Raw genomic sequence first — 15,081 nt, 5'->3', positions numbered from 1 at the left:
TGAGAGCCTCTAGTTTCTTAACCATTTCAATGGGGTTTAATTCAAAGTCTTGAATTTTTGCATTGGGGTTCTTTGATATGCTGAAATTAAGTGTGTATTTAGATTTTGGATTTTGGGTCCTGTTATCAAATTGGTTCACATTGGGGTCCAAAAGGTCCAAAATAAAACTTTGTTGGTATTCTTCAAAAATTGAATTCTTGGGGTTCTTTGATATGCTGATTCCAACCATGTATATAGAATTTGGATGTAGGACCATAATTGGTAAATATCCAATTTTAAATTATTTAAGAACTTATACCACATTCATTCTGTGTCAGAAATTATGCTATTAATAAATATTTAATCAGAATCTAAATTCAGAGATGTTTTGCGCAATCAACAGAAATTTTAAGTTGAGTCATAGTTGAAAATAGATACAGCTTCATATCTAATTTTAGAAGACTTTGTATTAATGAGGAATAATATTTTGGAATTGTTTTTTTCTTCATTTTTTTTTACAATACTTTTCTAATTACTTTGTATAAATTGCTTATTTCTTGACTAACTTCAATGTGGGTTAATTCAAAGTCTTGAATTCATGTGGTTCTTTGATATGCTGTATCTAACCGTGTATTTAGATTTAAGATTTTGGACTCCATATTTGAATTGGTACAAGGGTCCAAAATTAAATTTGTTTGATTTCACCAACAGACAAAAATTTATCACCTGTTTTGTTAAAAAATTTCACGAATGACCCTGAAAGCTTCTATTACAATCCTTAAGTTCTGTTGCAAAATTGCAATAGCTTGTGATAAGTATTTACATTTCCAAAAGTAAATTTGAAATATATAATTAATATCTGATTTAAATATTTTTAGGTTGGTTGTGCACAGATAAAAGATGACAGAGAAGCTTTTGCCATTGTACCAGTATCTCCACAGGAAGTTAGAGATTTGGACTTTGCAAATGATGCCAGTAAAGTGTTGGCTGAAATAGCTCAGAAATTAGAGAAAGAATCAATCACTCAAAATGAGAGAAGGTAGAGATATTATATTTATTACAGTTCAAGGGTATCGTTTTAGAGCATAACAAAATACATCTATTTTTATGCCCCCGCCATAGCGGAGGGGGCATTAAGTTTTACCCTTGTCCGTCTAGAATGTACATACGTCCCAAAATTGGTTTCCATTCTCTAACTTTAGTTTGCCTCAACCAAATGTTATGAAACTTATACACAATGCTTATTTCCACAAAACTCAGATCAAATACAAATTTTGGTAGCGTCACTTTTACAGTTCTTGAGTTATATCCCTTTATAATGTTATATGCAAGCGGAGGCATCTGTGTCCCTTGGACACATTCCCCATTTATTTTTTCATTTTATAGAAAAGTGCATTCAGAGAACAGAATGATTGACTTTAATAAATCCTAATATAAAATTATAATAGATAGGTTGAAACTGTAAACAGCAAAAATTATCAGCAATAGAAGATCTACAAAAAAGCAAATTTGACTAAATCCATCAGATGACTTCTAACAGGAGTTATTGCCCTTAAAGGATGATTTTCAAGTTTTTGCACATTATCTTGAAAACTATTATATAAATAAAGAAACTGCAAACAGCAAAAATGATCAGCAATACAAGGTATATTTTTGACAAATGAGCAATTCAGGCTCTAATGAGCCTTTTGTTAAACTCTTGTTAATTTGGCGAAAACATGTTTTGAGCGGAACAACAATATCTCTCATAATAGAATAAATCATAACTGTAGTGGCCTCAGATACCACCATTTTAAGTTCTTCTTTCAACTTTGTAATGTTTGCTACATTATATTCGAGTTTAAATCAGGGGCATCAGCTATAACTTTTGGTCCTTTCAATACTATTAATCTATTTTCTTGTTGAATATCATCTACTAACAAAATCATATGTGAGCAATATTCTTTTATCTAGATTCCTTTGAAACTCCCAATAATATAATGTATTGCATGCTGTCTTCCTGCTATTCCTACATTTTCAAAATATATATTCCCTCTTTTCCTCCAAACAAAGAAGAATAGATGTTGTTATAAGGTAATTTGTTGTTTTAGTAACTATTTAGATTAAATTGATATACAGAATATTATAAGTATTTAAGTGCATAAACAATGTTCAAGCCAGGACTTGAAAAGGGCAGGGTGCTTATCTCAAAAAGTTTTTTTTGGTGTGAAAACTGAATAGGAAAAAGGCACCGTGTGAGGACAAAATTTGAAAGAGTACTTAAGCAAACTAATATTGATTCCTCATTTTTCTTGTTAAATAGGCATAAGTTGTTGTCTCTTTGAAACATTCCCCTTATCTGTTCTCTATTCTATAATTATACATGTATGCTAAAGTCAAATGTTAAATGATTTATTTATCTCTTTTATCAGTGTCTAAACAAGGGAAAAATTTTATATATTATCATCAATGTGTTCTTTGCTCTTAGGTTATCTTTTGTATAATCATAAATGTTTCTATACAAATTGAAAAAAAAAATATAATAAGGGGTTTATATGAGATGCATTGAGCAATTGTATACTGTATGCATTTAGTATTCTAGAAAGTAGAAGATTAGTTCGCACAATGTAGTATTAATGTTGAAGAACTGCGTAAAAATGCTTTTCATTTTGTTGTTTTCTAAAAAGCTATTTAAGTCAAGTTTATTCCCTCCTTTCTTGGTGATTTTACTTTCACAAGCTTTAATTTATATTTTTTCATAAGTTTGTTAAAAGCATATTCCTGGTATCCTGGTCTGGTGTAATATGTTAGTAACCTGGTTGTTTTATGAGTTTATACATATATATATAAGAAGATGTGGTATGAGTGCCAATGAGTCAACTCTCCATCCAAGTCACAATTTGTAATTGTAAACCATTATAGGTCAAAGTAAGGCCTTCAACACAAAGCCTTGGCTCACACCGAACAGCAAGCTATAAAGGGCCCCAAAAATGACTAGTGTAAAGCCATTCAAACAGGAAAACCAACAGTCTAATCTATATAAAAAACGAGAAACATTTATGAACCACATCAACAAACGACAACCACTGAACATCAGGTTCCTGACTTAGGACAGGTGCAAACAAATGCAGCGGGTTTAAACGTTTTTATAGGCTCCAACCTTCATCCTACCTGAAACAATAGTGTAACATCACAACATAGAAAGGCACATATGTCAAAATTATTATCCGTAAAGAGACAGATGATTCTTAAAAGTTATCTTCATGCAAAATGCTAAAGGAAGTCAAATTTCTTAAACTGTGGTTAAGGTAGAAATTTTAATCATTATAATAATCTGTTCTCTACCAGGATCTCAAATTAGTTACTGAGAGAGAATTTTACTTTTCACATTCAGTCATTGAATTTCGTGAACTTATATTATAAAATATAGAATATGTTGTCATAATTAGGGCCCCGCCGAATGTTGGGTCTCCCTATAGTGATCCGTCCGTCTGTTCCTCCATCTGTCCGTCTGTCAGTAACAAATTGTGTCCGCTCTATATCTAGAGAACCTTTATGATTTCATACTTTATGAAATCATGTATATTAACCAACACCAGAGGGTGTGTCATAATGTTTGTACAACTTCCTAGGTCAAAGGTCAAGGTCAAAAACTTTGGTTTCAGTTGACAACCCCATGTCCTATGGTAAAGATCGTGTCCGCTCTATATCTTGAGAACCGTTATGATTTCAAAGTTTTTACTTGACATGTATATTAACCAACACCAGAGGGTGTGTCATAATGTATGTACAACTTCCTAGGTCAAAGGTCAAGGTCAAAAACTTTGGTTTCAGATGACAACCCCATGTCCTATGGTAAAGATACAAATTTTTTACCACACCTTATTCACAGTGGGCCCACAGAGATGGCTCACATCTCAATTATGTCTAGTCCATGTAGTCTGGAACTTGATCTGGGTAGATATGAAAAGTGCCGTGTTATCTGAGAATATGTTATTTTTTATTTGGATGCAAAATTTAATTTCTTTTTCCATTGCAAAAGAAATAAAATGAAGGAAACAATTCCTTGTCTAAACAGCAGTAAAAAATAATGTCTTTATGAGTTTCATTTACAAAGAAAGTTAAAAGATCTAATAGATTCAACAAATTTTTAACTTGTACAAAGTATAGGTTCCTTTTGACCAACAGTCAATGGAACGTGCAGAGAAAGGACTCTTGATTAAATGATTATTGTAAAATTTGTTGTATATATGTTTTATGTTATTTGTGTTTTGTTTGTCACAAGCAATATATGCTTACGCTTTATGACAATAAAGATTATTATTATTATGAAATTAGTTTGAAAGCATTTAAACTATTGAAGATATCTAAGAATAACTTTCAATATATTAATTTTTATGTGCTAAAAAATTGAAATTATGTAAGAAACATTCTTTAATGTCGTTGGATTTAAATATTATTGGGGAAAAGGTGATTTTCTGAAATCACTATACTGCTGACTAGTGTTTCTTTGAACTATTTCAGGAGTGTAACTGTAACCCTCTATGCTTTATAACTTTATAACTTTAAATTTTTGTCACTGATGAAGTCACTAATTAGGATGCAGCCAATTGAAGGTCTATAGTAATCAGCTTGTCTGTCTGTGTGTCCTTCTGTCCATCACAAATCCTTTGCACTCTCTAACTTTTTAACCCTTTGGAATTTGGTAATTATACTTCACATGAAGCCTAAAAATATTTGTGCTAACTGTAACCTGCTGTCAAAAAAAAGGATCAGTCAGTCTGCAAAACTGTTTTTTTTTGGGTTTTTTTTATCGGCAAACCCTGGTTTATAAGCCTTCTTTGATTTTGACATAATTATTCTCCAGGACTAAAAGGTGTGTCGAGTACAAGGAAGAAAGTGAAGTTCAAAGTTAAAAACTGTGGTCAACTAAGTCACCCCAGTGCCTATGTAGAAAATTAGTTTTTTTATTTCATACACCTAATGAAACCTTGCATAATTATTCACCACTTCTTAAAGGTGTGTCAGGTACTGAAGAAAACCATACATAAAGAGTCATAAACGAAAACTTTGTTGAAGTTAGCAATCGCTGTGCATATGTACAAAAAAGTTGTTTCAGTTTTAAAACACATTGCATTTATGGGTTGAATTGGGGTGCATCTGAAAATTTCTGCCTAACATTGGTATATGCTATATTTAAATAACCCATTCCAATTTACTTTTTAATTTGAGTAGAGCCCTCTGTGATGGCTCCTGTCACTATTCTCTGGCTTACAGCTATAGGTGCACTTGTGCAGTATGGTATATTATTGCACACTAACTTTTGGTTAGGTTCTGTATAAAATATATTGTTGCTACACAATGATAAACCCTATTGCATGAATATACAGTTTTACATGCAAAATATAGATTTATATGTTTGAATTCTTACAATTATCTTCCTCATTTATGCATGTATAACTTGCATTATTTCTTTCTTACCTTTTACCTTTTGGTTTTTAATTTTTTTGAGTTGTAGGAATAAACCACATTGCATAAATATGTTGTTTTGCATGCCAACTATAGATTTATGTATAAACAATTATCAATTATATTTTATAATAAATATTTGTCATTTATTTTGAAAAACAACTAAAAAATGAAGAACAAAAGTTAAGATTTGTTTATCTTGCTCATTTATATTCGTAAATACTAATTAATATCAGATTGTCTTTTATAATGATGAAAAAAAGGCAACATGATAAAGATAAGAAAATAACAATAGGTGTACAATGCTATTACATACTAAACTTTAGACACTAAAGATTATCTGAAAGTTTCAAGAAAATCCATTCAGTGGTTGGGAAAACAAACGTACAGATGAATGGACATAATGATCAGTATAATGCACTGCTTTGCTAGCAGGCGGTGCCATAAACAGGTGACTACCATAGATTTCCAGTCAACACCAACTTCTTTTTAGGACGAAAAAAAAAAAAGCAAGCAAACACTGATATGAAAACTTTGAATAGGTTCCTGACTTGAAATGGGAATATAAACGTCACAGGTTTGGTGAAACTTTTTTCTCAGATACTTGACCTTATGTGAATAAAAATATGTATATTTGAATATTGTTTATGATTTCTTTATAGAGTATTAACACAGTTATTATCAGATTTGATTTACTTTGTGACAATGCAAGAATCTCACAATACTGGTGGTGATCCATTAAAAGTAGAAATGTTGAAATCTAAGGAATGTAGAGAAAGACAAAAACTACTGCGAGAACAGAATATCCTGAAGCAGGTAAAATTCAATTTTAAAGAAGATTACTCAGTATTATGTTATTATTTCACCTCCCTAACTTCAGCAAATTGAGGGAGTTTGTCCCTATAGGATGAAAGAAATTTGGGAAAAAGTGAAATAGAATGACAAATATCAGCCCAAGTGCCAGATTTGACCATATCAAGTGCATATTGTGCATTATATTTCAGAGAGTAGAAGACCTTGATGCTTGATAATTTGTATACAGATGCTTTGTGTCCGTTGTCGTCTGTCTTCTTCCATTAACTTTTACAAAAATCGTCTCCTCTGAAGTAGTTTCAAATTGGCTGATTGGAACCAAACTTGGTCACAATAAACATTAGAGTATCTAGTTATCTCGCCTGAGATGAAAGTTGCGGAAAACGAGACATGGGGATTGCTTTTCCAGCGACGGCTGTGGTGGTGGCGTCAACAATGGTTAAGTTTTCTGCTTAAGTTAGTTTGATAGGAACTACTTGTGATAGATCATTCATATTTAGTATAAAGTTGCATTACTATCAGTACATATCAGTTTGACGACTATTTCGAGGCCCTGCCCCCTAGGTCATAGTCCAGTGACTTTGAATTAATTAGCAATGTTGCTGTCCATCAGATTGTCTTTTTCTGAATTTTATTTGGACAGGCGAGACATATCTCTGTGTCAACAGTTTATCTTTAAAATGTGCCTGATGATTCTGCCAACATGGCTAAAAATAGACTATAGGGTTAAAATGCAAGTTTTGTCTATTAACTTGGAAACGGCTATAGATACAGAAAATCTGACCTGGGCTGAAATATTAGAATATGGAGATCTATCTACTGACTATGTATGTCAAAACTGTCAGACAACTTCTTAAAGGAGTTCTTGTCCTTAAATGACAAATTTAACCCTTTTTTTTGGTCTTATCCCTAATGATGATTTTTACCAACATTTTGCGTTTGCCTTTTATCTTGAATACAATTAAGGAATGACTGTAATATTTTTTCTGTCTATGAGGAAATAACATAAAAAATGTGGTGCACACCGAATAACCCGCGTAGCAGGTTATTTTAAAGTGTGCACCACATTTTTTATGTTATTTAGAATAGACAGAAAAAATATTACAGTCATTTCTTATAATTTAATTCTAAATTCCATTTTAAACCGTAGTAAACCATGAAAAAACGTTGATGACGTCACTGTCACATGACAAAAATATGTCTATGAGCTGATAAACAAAACAACGTCAGCCAATCCGAAGACGCGTTACATCCAAAATTAAATTATTAATAGATAGCAAGAAAATTAGTCTTGAAGTATTTTTATTGCCCCACTGACTTAGGTTGGGGCAATATAGTTTTACCCTTGTCCATCATTCCGTTATTCAGTCATACTGCAACGAACAGTTATACAGACTTTTTTATGCCCCCACAACAAAATTGAATTCTTTTAAATATTCTGAAAACGACAGGTAGTTGGACTTAGTCATTTTTTTGGTACTAGCTGCATAAAGAGATCATGGTTTGTCCGGCTATCTCCTCCTACAGTTTTGGAGATACTGCTTTAATATTTTGTAGGATGTTCATACACATAATGGAGGTGTGCATGGCCACAAGATTTTGATTTTTTTTTTTTTCAAATATTCTGAAAATGACAGGTAGTTGGACTTAGTAATTTTTTACACGCCCATTTATGGGACGTATTATGGTATACCGTTGTCCGTCTGTCCGTCCATCGTCAACATGTCAGACATTAACTCAAAAACGCTTCAACTAATTTGCATAAAACTTTGATGAATTGTCCATATCTATTGATGTGAGCTCCCTTTCGTTTTTTATAAAATTTAGATTTAAGTTTCTGAGTTATGGGGTTTTATTCATTAAAAAAGGGGGGATTTTCCAGTTTTCATACAATAACTCAAAAATGCTTTTACCAATTTGCAAGAAACTTTGGTCAATTGTTTATATCTTTTGACATGAGCTCCCTTTTGATTTTTATAAATTTTTTATTCTATGTTTCCGAGTTATGGAGTTTTATTCATTAAAAAAAGGGGGATTTTCCAGTTTTTCGGACAATAACTCATAAATGCTTTCAGCAGTTCTCATGAAACTTTGGAGAATTGTTTATATCTATTGATGCAAGCTCCCTTTCAATTTATATAAATTTTAGATTTTACACTTCCCTTATGGGATTTTATTCATAAAAAAGGGGTGATTTTCTAGTTTTCGGACAATACCTTTAAAGTACTTTGAGCAGTTTTCTTTAAACTTTAGTGACTGGTTTATATCAATAAAGATAACCTCCCTTTAGTTTTTCACAAATTTCTGATATGACATTGAGAAGTTATTGAACTTTATTCGTAAAAAATGAGACAGGCGTATCATGCGCTCATGGCACAGCTGTTTATTTGGGTACTAGCTGCGTAAAGAGATCATGGTTTGTCCGGCTATTTCCTCCTGCAGTTTTGGATCTACAGCTTTAATATTTTGTAGGATGTTCATACACATAATGGAGGTGTGCATGGCCACAGAATTTTGATTTCTTTTAAATATTCTGAAAATGGCAGGTAGTTGGACTTAGTCATTGTTTTGGTACAAGCTGCATAAAGAGATCATGATTTGTCCGGCTATCTTCTCCTACAGTTTTGGAAATACAGCTTTAATTTTTTGTAGGATGTTCAAACACATAATGGAGGTGTGCATGGCCACAGGATTTTGATTTTTTTTCAAATATTCTGAAAATGACAGGTAGTTGGACTTAGTCATTTTTTTTTGGTCAGGCGGGGGCATCATTTGTGTCTTACAAACAGCTTAACAATTTCAAGTTGTATGCCAACATCACTGTTTGTCAAATCTAAAATATGTGGAACTATACTCATGCATATGGCAGAGCAGAAAAGGGTGGGGGCATTGTCCATATCTAGTTTACCAAGTTTTTTTTTGTCACATCAACTTTTCACATATGAAGAGTAATAGGTTGGATAACTATTTTGGCTCCATGGGATCCTTGCAAGGTCTTCATGTCCAGTGTTACCTGACCTTGACCTCATTTTATTGCTTAGTGATCAATGCTAAGTTGTTTGTGATTAGGATGGTAATGGTAGGTGAGTGATATTTTGTACGCAGTTGTGTTAGCATTGGCACATCTCATTGTCATTATAATATGGTATAGGGGGAGGGTTGAGATCTCATAAACATGTTTAACCCCGCCACATTTTTGCGCCTGTCCCAAGTCTGGAGCCTCTAGCCTTTGTTAGTCTTGTATTATTTTTAATTTTAGTTTCTTGTGTACAATTTTGAGTTTAGTATGGCGTTCATTATCACTGAACTAGTATATATATTTGTTTAGGGGCCAGCTGAAGGACGCCTCACGGTGCGGGAATTTCTCGCTGCATTGAAGACCTGTTGGTGACCTTCTGCTGTTGTCTGTTCTATGGTCGGGTTGTTGTCTCTTTGACACATTCCCCATTTCCATTCTCAATTTTATTAGTTAGTCCTGCCCCCTCAGTCATGTTCTACTGATTTTGAACCTTTTGCTTAGTTTACTTGTTATATTAGTTTTTGTCTCACCTGCAATGAAAGTCGCTGAACGGAAGGGGAGAAAAAAAATTATTGCTTTTCCGGCAGCAAGAACAACTTGTGATAGATCAATGATATTTTGTATGAAGTTGCATTACTATCAGTACATATCAGTTTGAAGACTTATTTTGAGGCCCTACCCCGTAGGTCATGGTCCAGTAACTTTGAATTTATTAGCATTGTTCAATGTTAAGTTTTCTGTTTAAGTTAGTTTGAAAGGAAATACTTGTAATAGATCAATGACATTTTCCATAAAGTTGTATTACTATCAGTTCATATCAGTTCTATTTCGAGGCCCTGCCGCCTAGGTCATGGTCCAGCGATTTTCAATTGATAAGCAATTTTAAATGTTAATTTTTCTGCTTAAATTAGTTTGATGGGAACTACTTGTGAAAGATCAATGAAATTTCTATTAAGTGGCATTACTATCAGTACAAAATCAATTTGACAACTACTAGGTCATGGTCCACTGACTGAATTAATTAGCATCGTTCAATGTGAAGTTTTCTGCTTAAGTCAGTTTGATAGGAACTACTTACAATAGACAATGATATTTTCTATAAAGTTACATTACTGCCTGTACATCTCATTTTGTTGACCATTTTGATGCCCTGTCCACTAGTACTTGGTCCAGTGACTTTGAAATAATTAGCAATGTTGCTGTCCATCAGATTGTCTTTTTATACGACCGCAAAAAATTTTTGGGGTCGTATATTGGTATGACGTTGGTGCTGTCGTCGTCGTCGTCTGAAGAAACATTGGTTTTCGCACAATAACTTCAGTTTAAGTCAATGGATCTCTATGAAATTTTACCATAAGGTTCAATACCACAAAAGGAAGGTTGGGATTGATGGGGGTTATGGTACCAACAGTTAAGGAATTAGGGGCCAAAAAGGGGCCATAAATAAGCATTTTTCTAGTTTCCAGACAAAAACTTGTGGAACAGTGTATGGATCTCTCTGAAATTATACCACAAGTTTCCATACCACAAAAGGGATGGTTAGGATTTGCTTTGGGGCATAATGGCTCAAACCGTTTAGGAATTAGGGGCAAAGAAGGGGGAAAAACAAGGGTGTCCTGGTTAATGGACAAATACTTTAGTACAAAACATAATTAAAAGCAGTGTAAGGGAGGTATTTCAAATACATCATTTGAATTACCTCCCTTACACTGCTTTTAAATTATGTATAAAGTAATGGTTAATGAACAATTAAGACAATTTAAAAGCAGTGTAAGGGAGGTAATCCAAATACAACGTTTTAATTACCTCCCTCACACTGCTTTTAAATTATGTTTAAAGAAATGCATATTTATAAAGGAAGACCAGTAAAAATATGTAACAGTATAGTGTATTGCACAAAAGCAAAAAAAAAAATGGGGGGAAAAATTATCATTTTTTTTGTGGGGGGAGGGGGGGTCAATTCGCAACAGCAAAGTGTATTGCATAAAAGCAAAAAATTGAATATAAATTCAAATCATATAACCAATTCTAAGTTCTTTGACTACAGTTATTCTGTGTCAGAAACCTTTTATGTGTCAAATATTTAATTACAATCCAAATTCAGACCTGTATCAAGCGCGAATATTGCGTCAATTTTTGCCCCAACTATTCAGGGTTGGACCTCTGCGGTCGTATCCAGCTGTGCTCAGGGAAGCAATTTATTCTGAATGTTATGCTGACAGGAGAGACATATTTCTTGATTGATCACATTATTTTTGTCTGTTTATTGCAATAATGAATTACAGTATTTTAGTACTAAGTGGTGACTTTTTGTTGATTCTTTCAAAGTCTATTGACTGATCACATTATTTTTGTCTGTTTATTGCCTTTTTATACGACCGCAAAAAAATTTTTGTGGTCGTATATTGGTATGACGTTGGCGTCGTCGTCGTCGTCGTTGTCGTCTGGCGTCGTCCGGCGTCGTCCGAAGACACATTGGTTATCGCACTGTAACTTTAGTTTAAGTGAATGGATCTCTATGAAATTTTACCACAAGGTTCAAAAGGTAGGGATTGATTTTGGGGGTTATGGTACCAACAGTGAAGGAATTAAGGGCCAAAAGGGGCCAAAAATAAGCATTTTTGTAACTTCCAGACAAAACTTGTGTGTTAGTGTATGGATCTCTCTGACATTGTACCACAAGGTCCCATATCACAAAATGAATACTGGGATTGATTTTGGGGGTAATTGCCTCCAAATTTTAGGAATTAGGGGCCAAAAAAGGGGCAAAAAACAAGCATTTTTCTAGTTTCATGACAATAACTTGTGTGTAAGTGTATGGATCTTTCTGAAATTGTACTACAAGGTTCCATATCACAAAGGGAAAGCTGGAATTGAGTTTGGGGGTAATTGCCGAAACGTTGAGGAATTGGGGGCCAAAAAGGGGCCAAAAATAAGCATTTTTCTAGTTTCCAGACAATAACTTGTGTTCAAGTGTATGGATCTCTCTGAAATTGTACTGCAAGGTACCATACAACAAAGGGAAGGCTGGGATTGATGATGGGGGTAATTGCCTCAATATTTTAGGAATTAGGGGCCAAAAAGGGGCAAAAAACAAGCATTTTTCTAGTTTCAGGACAATAACTTGTGTGTAAGTGTATGGATCTTTCTGAAATTGTACTACAAGGTTCCATATCACAAAGGGAAAGCTGGGTTTGAGTTTGGGGGTAATTGCCCTAAACGTTTAGGAATTTTGGGCCAAAAAGGGGCCAAAAAACACATTTTTCTAGTTTCCAGACAATAACTTGTGTTCAAGTGTATGGATCTCTCTGAAATTGTACTGCAAGGTACCATACAACAAAGGGAAGGCTGGGATTGAGTTTGGGGGTGATGAATCATAAGGGGGTTCAAAAAATTTGGGGGGGGGGATCTTTTTTTTTTCATTTTTTTTTCTTTTTTTCATTTTTTTTTTCTTTTAAAATTTTCAATTTAAAGTTGGTTATTTCTGATTTATGTTTAAAAGCAAATAATAATGATATGGTAGGAGATACACACCAAACAGGATGTGTAAATTTTTATATAATAAGTATTGTGCAATAGCAAGAAATTTTCAATTGCACAGTATTGCACAATAGCAAGAAATCTTCAATTGCACAGTATTGCGCAATAGCAAGAAATCTTCAATTGCACAGTATTGCGCAATAGCAAGAAATATCCAATAGCACAATATTGCGCAATAGAAAGAAATTGTCAATTGTACAGTATTGCGCAATAGCAAGAAATATTCAATTGCACAGTATTGTGCAAAAGAAGATACTTCGTATAAATTGCTTATTTCTTGACCAATTTTAATGGGGTTTTATTCTTGATTTCTTGGGGTTCTTTAATATGCTGAATCTAACCGTGTATTAAGTTTTTGGATTTTGGGCCCCGTTTTTAAATTGGTCCACATTGAGGTCCAAAGGGTCCAAAATTAAACTTTGTTTGATTTCATCAAAAATTGAATTATTGGGGTTCTTTGATATGCCGAATCTAACCGTGTATTTAGATTCTTAATTTTTGGTTCCGTTTTCAAATTGGTCTACATTAAGGTCCAAAGGGTCCAAAATTAAACTTAGTTTGATTTTAACAAAAAATGAATTCTTAGGGTTCTTTGATATGCTGAATCTAAACATGTATTTAGATTTTTGATTATGGGCCCAGTTTTCAAGTTGGTCCAAATCGGGGTCCAAAATTAAACTTTGTTTGATTTCAACAAAAATTGAATATATGGGGTTCTTTGATATGCTGAATCTAACCATGTATTTAGATTTTTGATTTTTGGGCCCCGTTATCAACTTTGTCCACATTGAGGTCAAAAGGGTCCAAAATTAAACTTTGTTTGATTTCATCAAAAAATGAATTCTTGGGGTTCTTTGATATGCTGAATCTAACCATGTATTTAGATTTTGGATATTGGACCATAAAAGGTGAATGTCCAATTTAAAATTTTTAAGTTCTTAGACCACATTCATTCTGTGTCAGAAACCTATGCTGTGTCAAATATTTAATCACAATCCAAATGCAAAGCTGTATCAAGCTTGAATGTTGTGTCCATACTTGCCCCAACTGTTCAGGGTTCGACCTCTGCGGTCGTATCAAGCTGCGCCCTGCGGAGCATTTTATTATGAGGTTGATATGAAGATATATAGACCTGAAAGAAGTATATCAATTGAGGACAAAGTCCAAGTTCAATATATCCTTGTATCAACCTCATTCAAAGGCTATAACTGTTATTTTGTTATTTTCAATACGCTGGAATTAAAGCAGAAATACTATTATTGGTTGTTATGATTGCATCAAAAAATATTGAGGTTTTAGATATTTTTTTAAATATTTTAAAATAACTCTACAATATCACTTTTCTATCTGCTGTTTTCAGTCTACCTTTTAAAAATATAGTCGAAAATGTGTCTCTTTTTGAACAAATTTAATTAGTTTGAATATACATAATAATATAAAGTGATAACATTTTCATTGTATGATGATCAGCAGCAATTAAGCTCTACAGGGCATCTTGATTAAAACTTATTAGAAAATTTTACACTTAAATTGTTGAAAAGATATTTGTATCCATCATTCCATATTTAATATTTGTAGCAATACAGAGTCCCCACTTTTACACCACCTTAACATGCTTAACTGGGGACAATTGTGGTCTCCTTAGGGCCTACGGCAGAGCTTTCACACTTCTCTTTGTAATGTGCTTCTTTATATACATGTATATCAAATTTGTTTCTAATGATGACAACACTTCTTTCAGGTTTTTCAGATTTTAAAAGCACCATTTAGTGGAAATGGACCAGTTATTGAAATGGAAGAATTAGCTAACCAAAGACATGCCCCCTTTAGACAGATCTGTAAACTTTGTTATCACATTCTAAGATTGTCACAGCAAGATTACAGAAAAAATCAGGTAGCTTTACCCTTATCTTGTGTTTTGCCAGAATTTTTAGTTATACAGGATTAATCCCTTTCACCAATGCTTTCACCTAGGCTCAATAAGTTATTAAGGTAGATTGGGTGTCCTCCACCATCTTGGATTGTAAAATAGCAGAACACAATCAGTGTAGATCTTTAATAGAATATACACATTAAGAGAGACACTCATTTATAAGACTTTTCAACTAAAGGAAAAAAAATGTGTTTTATCTTATTAAGACTGTTTGTAAAAAAAGACATGGAATTTTTGTCAACTTTGTCATATAAGGGAAGATAGCTCTGGTAACCTTTCTTTTTTAAAGGAAAGTCATTCTGTCATTCCGCAATGAACAGTTATAGAGACTTTTTTCTAAACACATTCA

General features: G+C 33.3%; 1 protein-coding gene and 1 long non-coding RNA gene across 4 annotated transcripts in view; one reads left to right on the top strand and one right to left on the bottom strand.

Moving 5' to 3' along the window:
- LOC127701548 (inositol 1,4,5-trisphosphate receptor type 1-like) overlaps positions 1-15,081 on the top strand; it is a 405,533-nt gene that overhangs the window by 83,496 nt on the left and 306,956 nt on the right. For all 3 annotated transcript variants that reach the window (XM_052205488.1, XM_052205479.1, XM_052205470.1), the window contains 3 exons: positions 858-1,018; positions 6,090-6,243; positions 14,541-14,693. In XM_052205488.1, the coding sequence (XP_052061448.1) occupies positions 858-1,018; positions 6,090-6,243; positions 14,541-14,693 (468 nt within the window). The remainder of the gene's footprint in view (positions 1-857; positions 1,019-6,089; positions 6,244-14,540; positions 14,694-15,081) is intronic.
- Positions 1-15,081, bottom strand: part of LOC127703865 (uncharacterized) — a 121,063-nt gene that overhangs the window by 46,562 nt on the left and 59,420 nt on the right. The window lies entirely within an intron of this gene.

The sequence above is a fragment of the Mytilus californianus genome, unplaced genomic scaffold (assembly GCF_021869535.1).
Source record: "Mytilus californianus isolate M0D057914Y unplaced genomic scaffold, xbMytCali1.0.p SCAF_1, whole genome shotgun sequence".
Classification (NCBI taxonomy): domain Eukaryota; kingdom Metazoa; phylum Mollusca; class Bivalvia; order Mytilida; family Mytilidae; genus Mytilus; species Mytilus californianus.
This window is presented reverse-complemented; position numbering and strand designations above follow the sequence as displayed.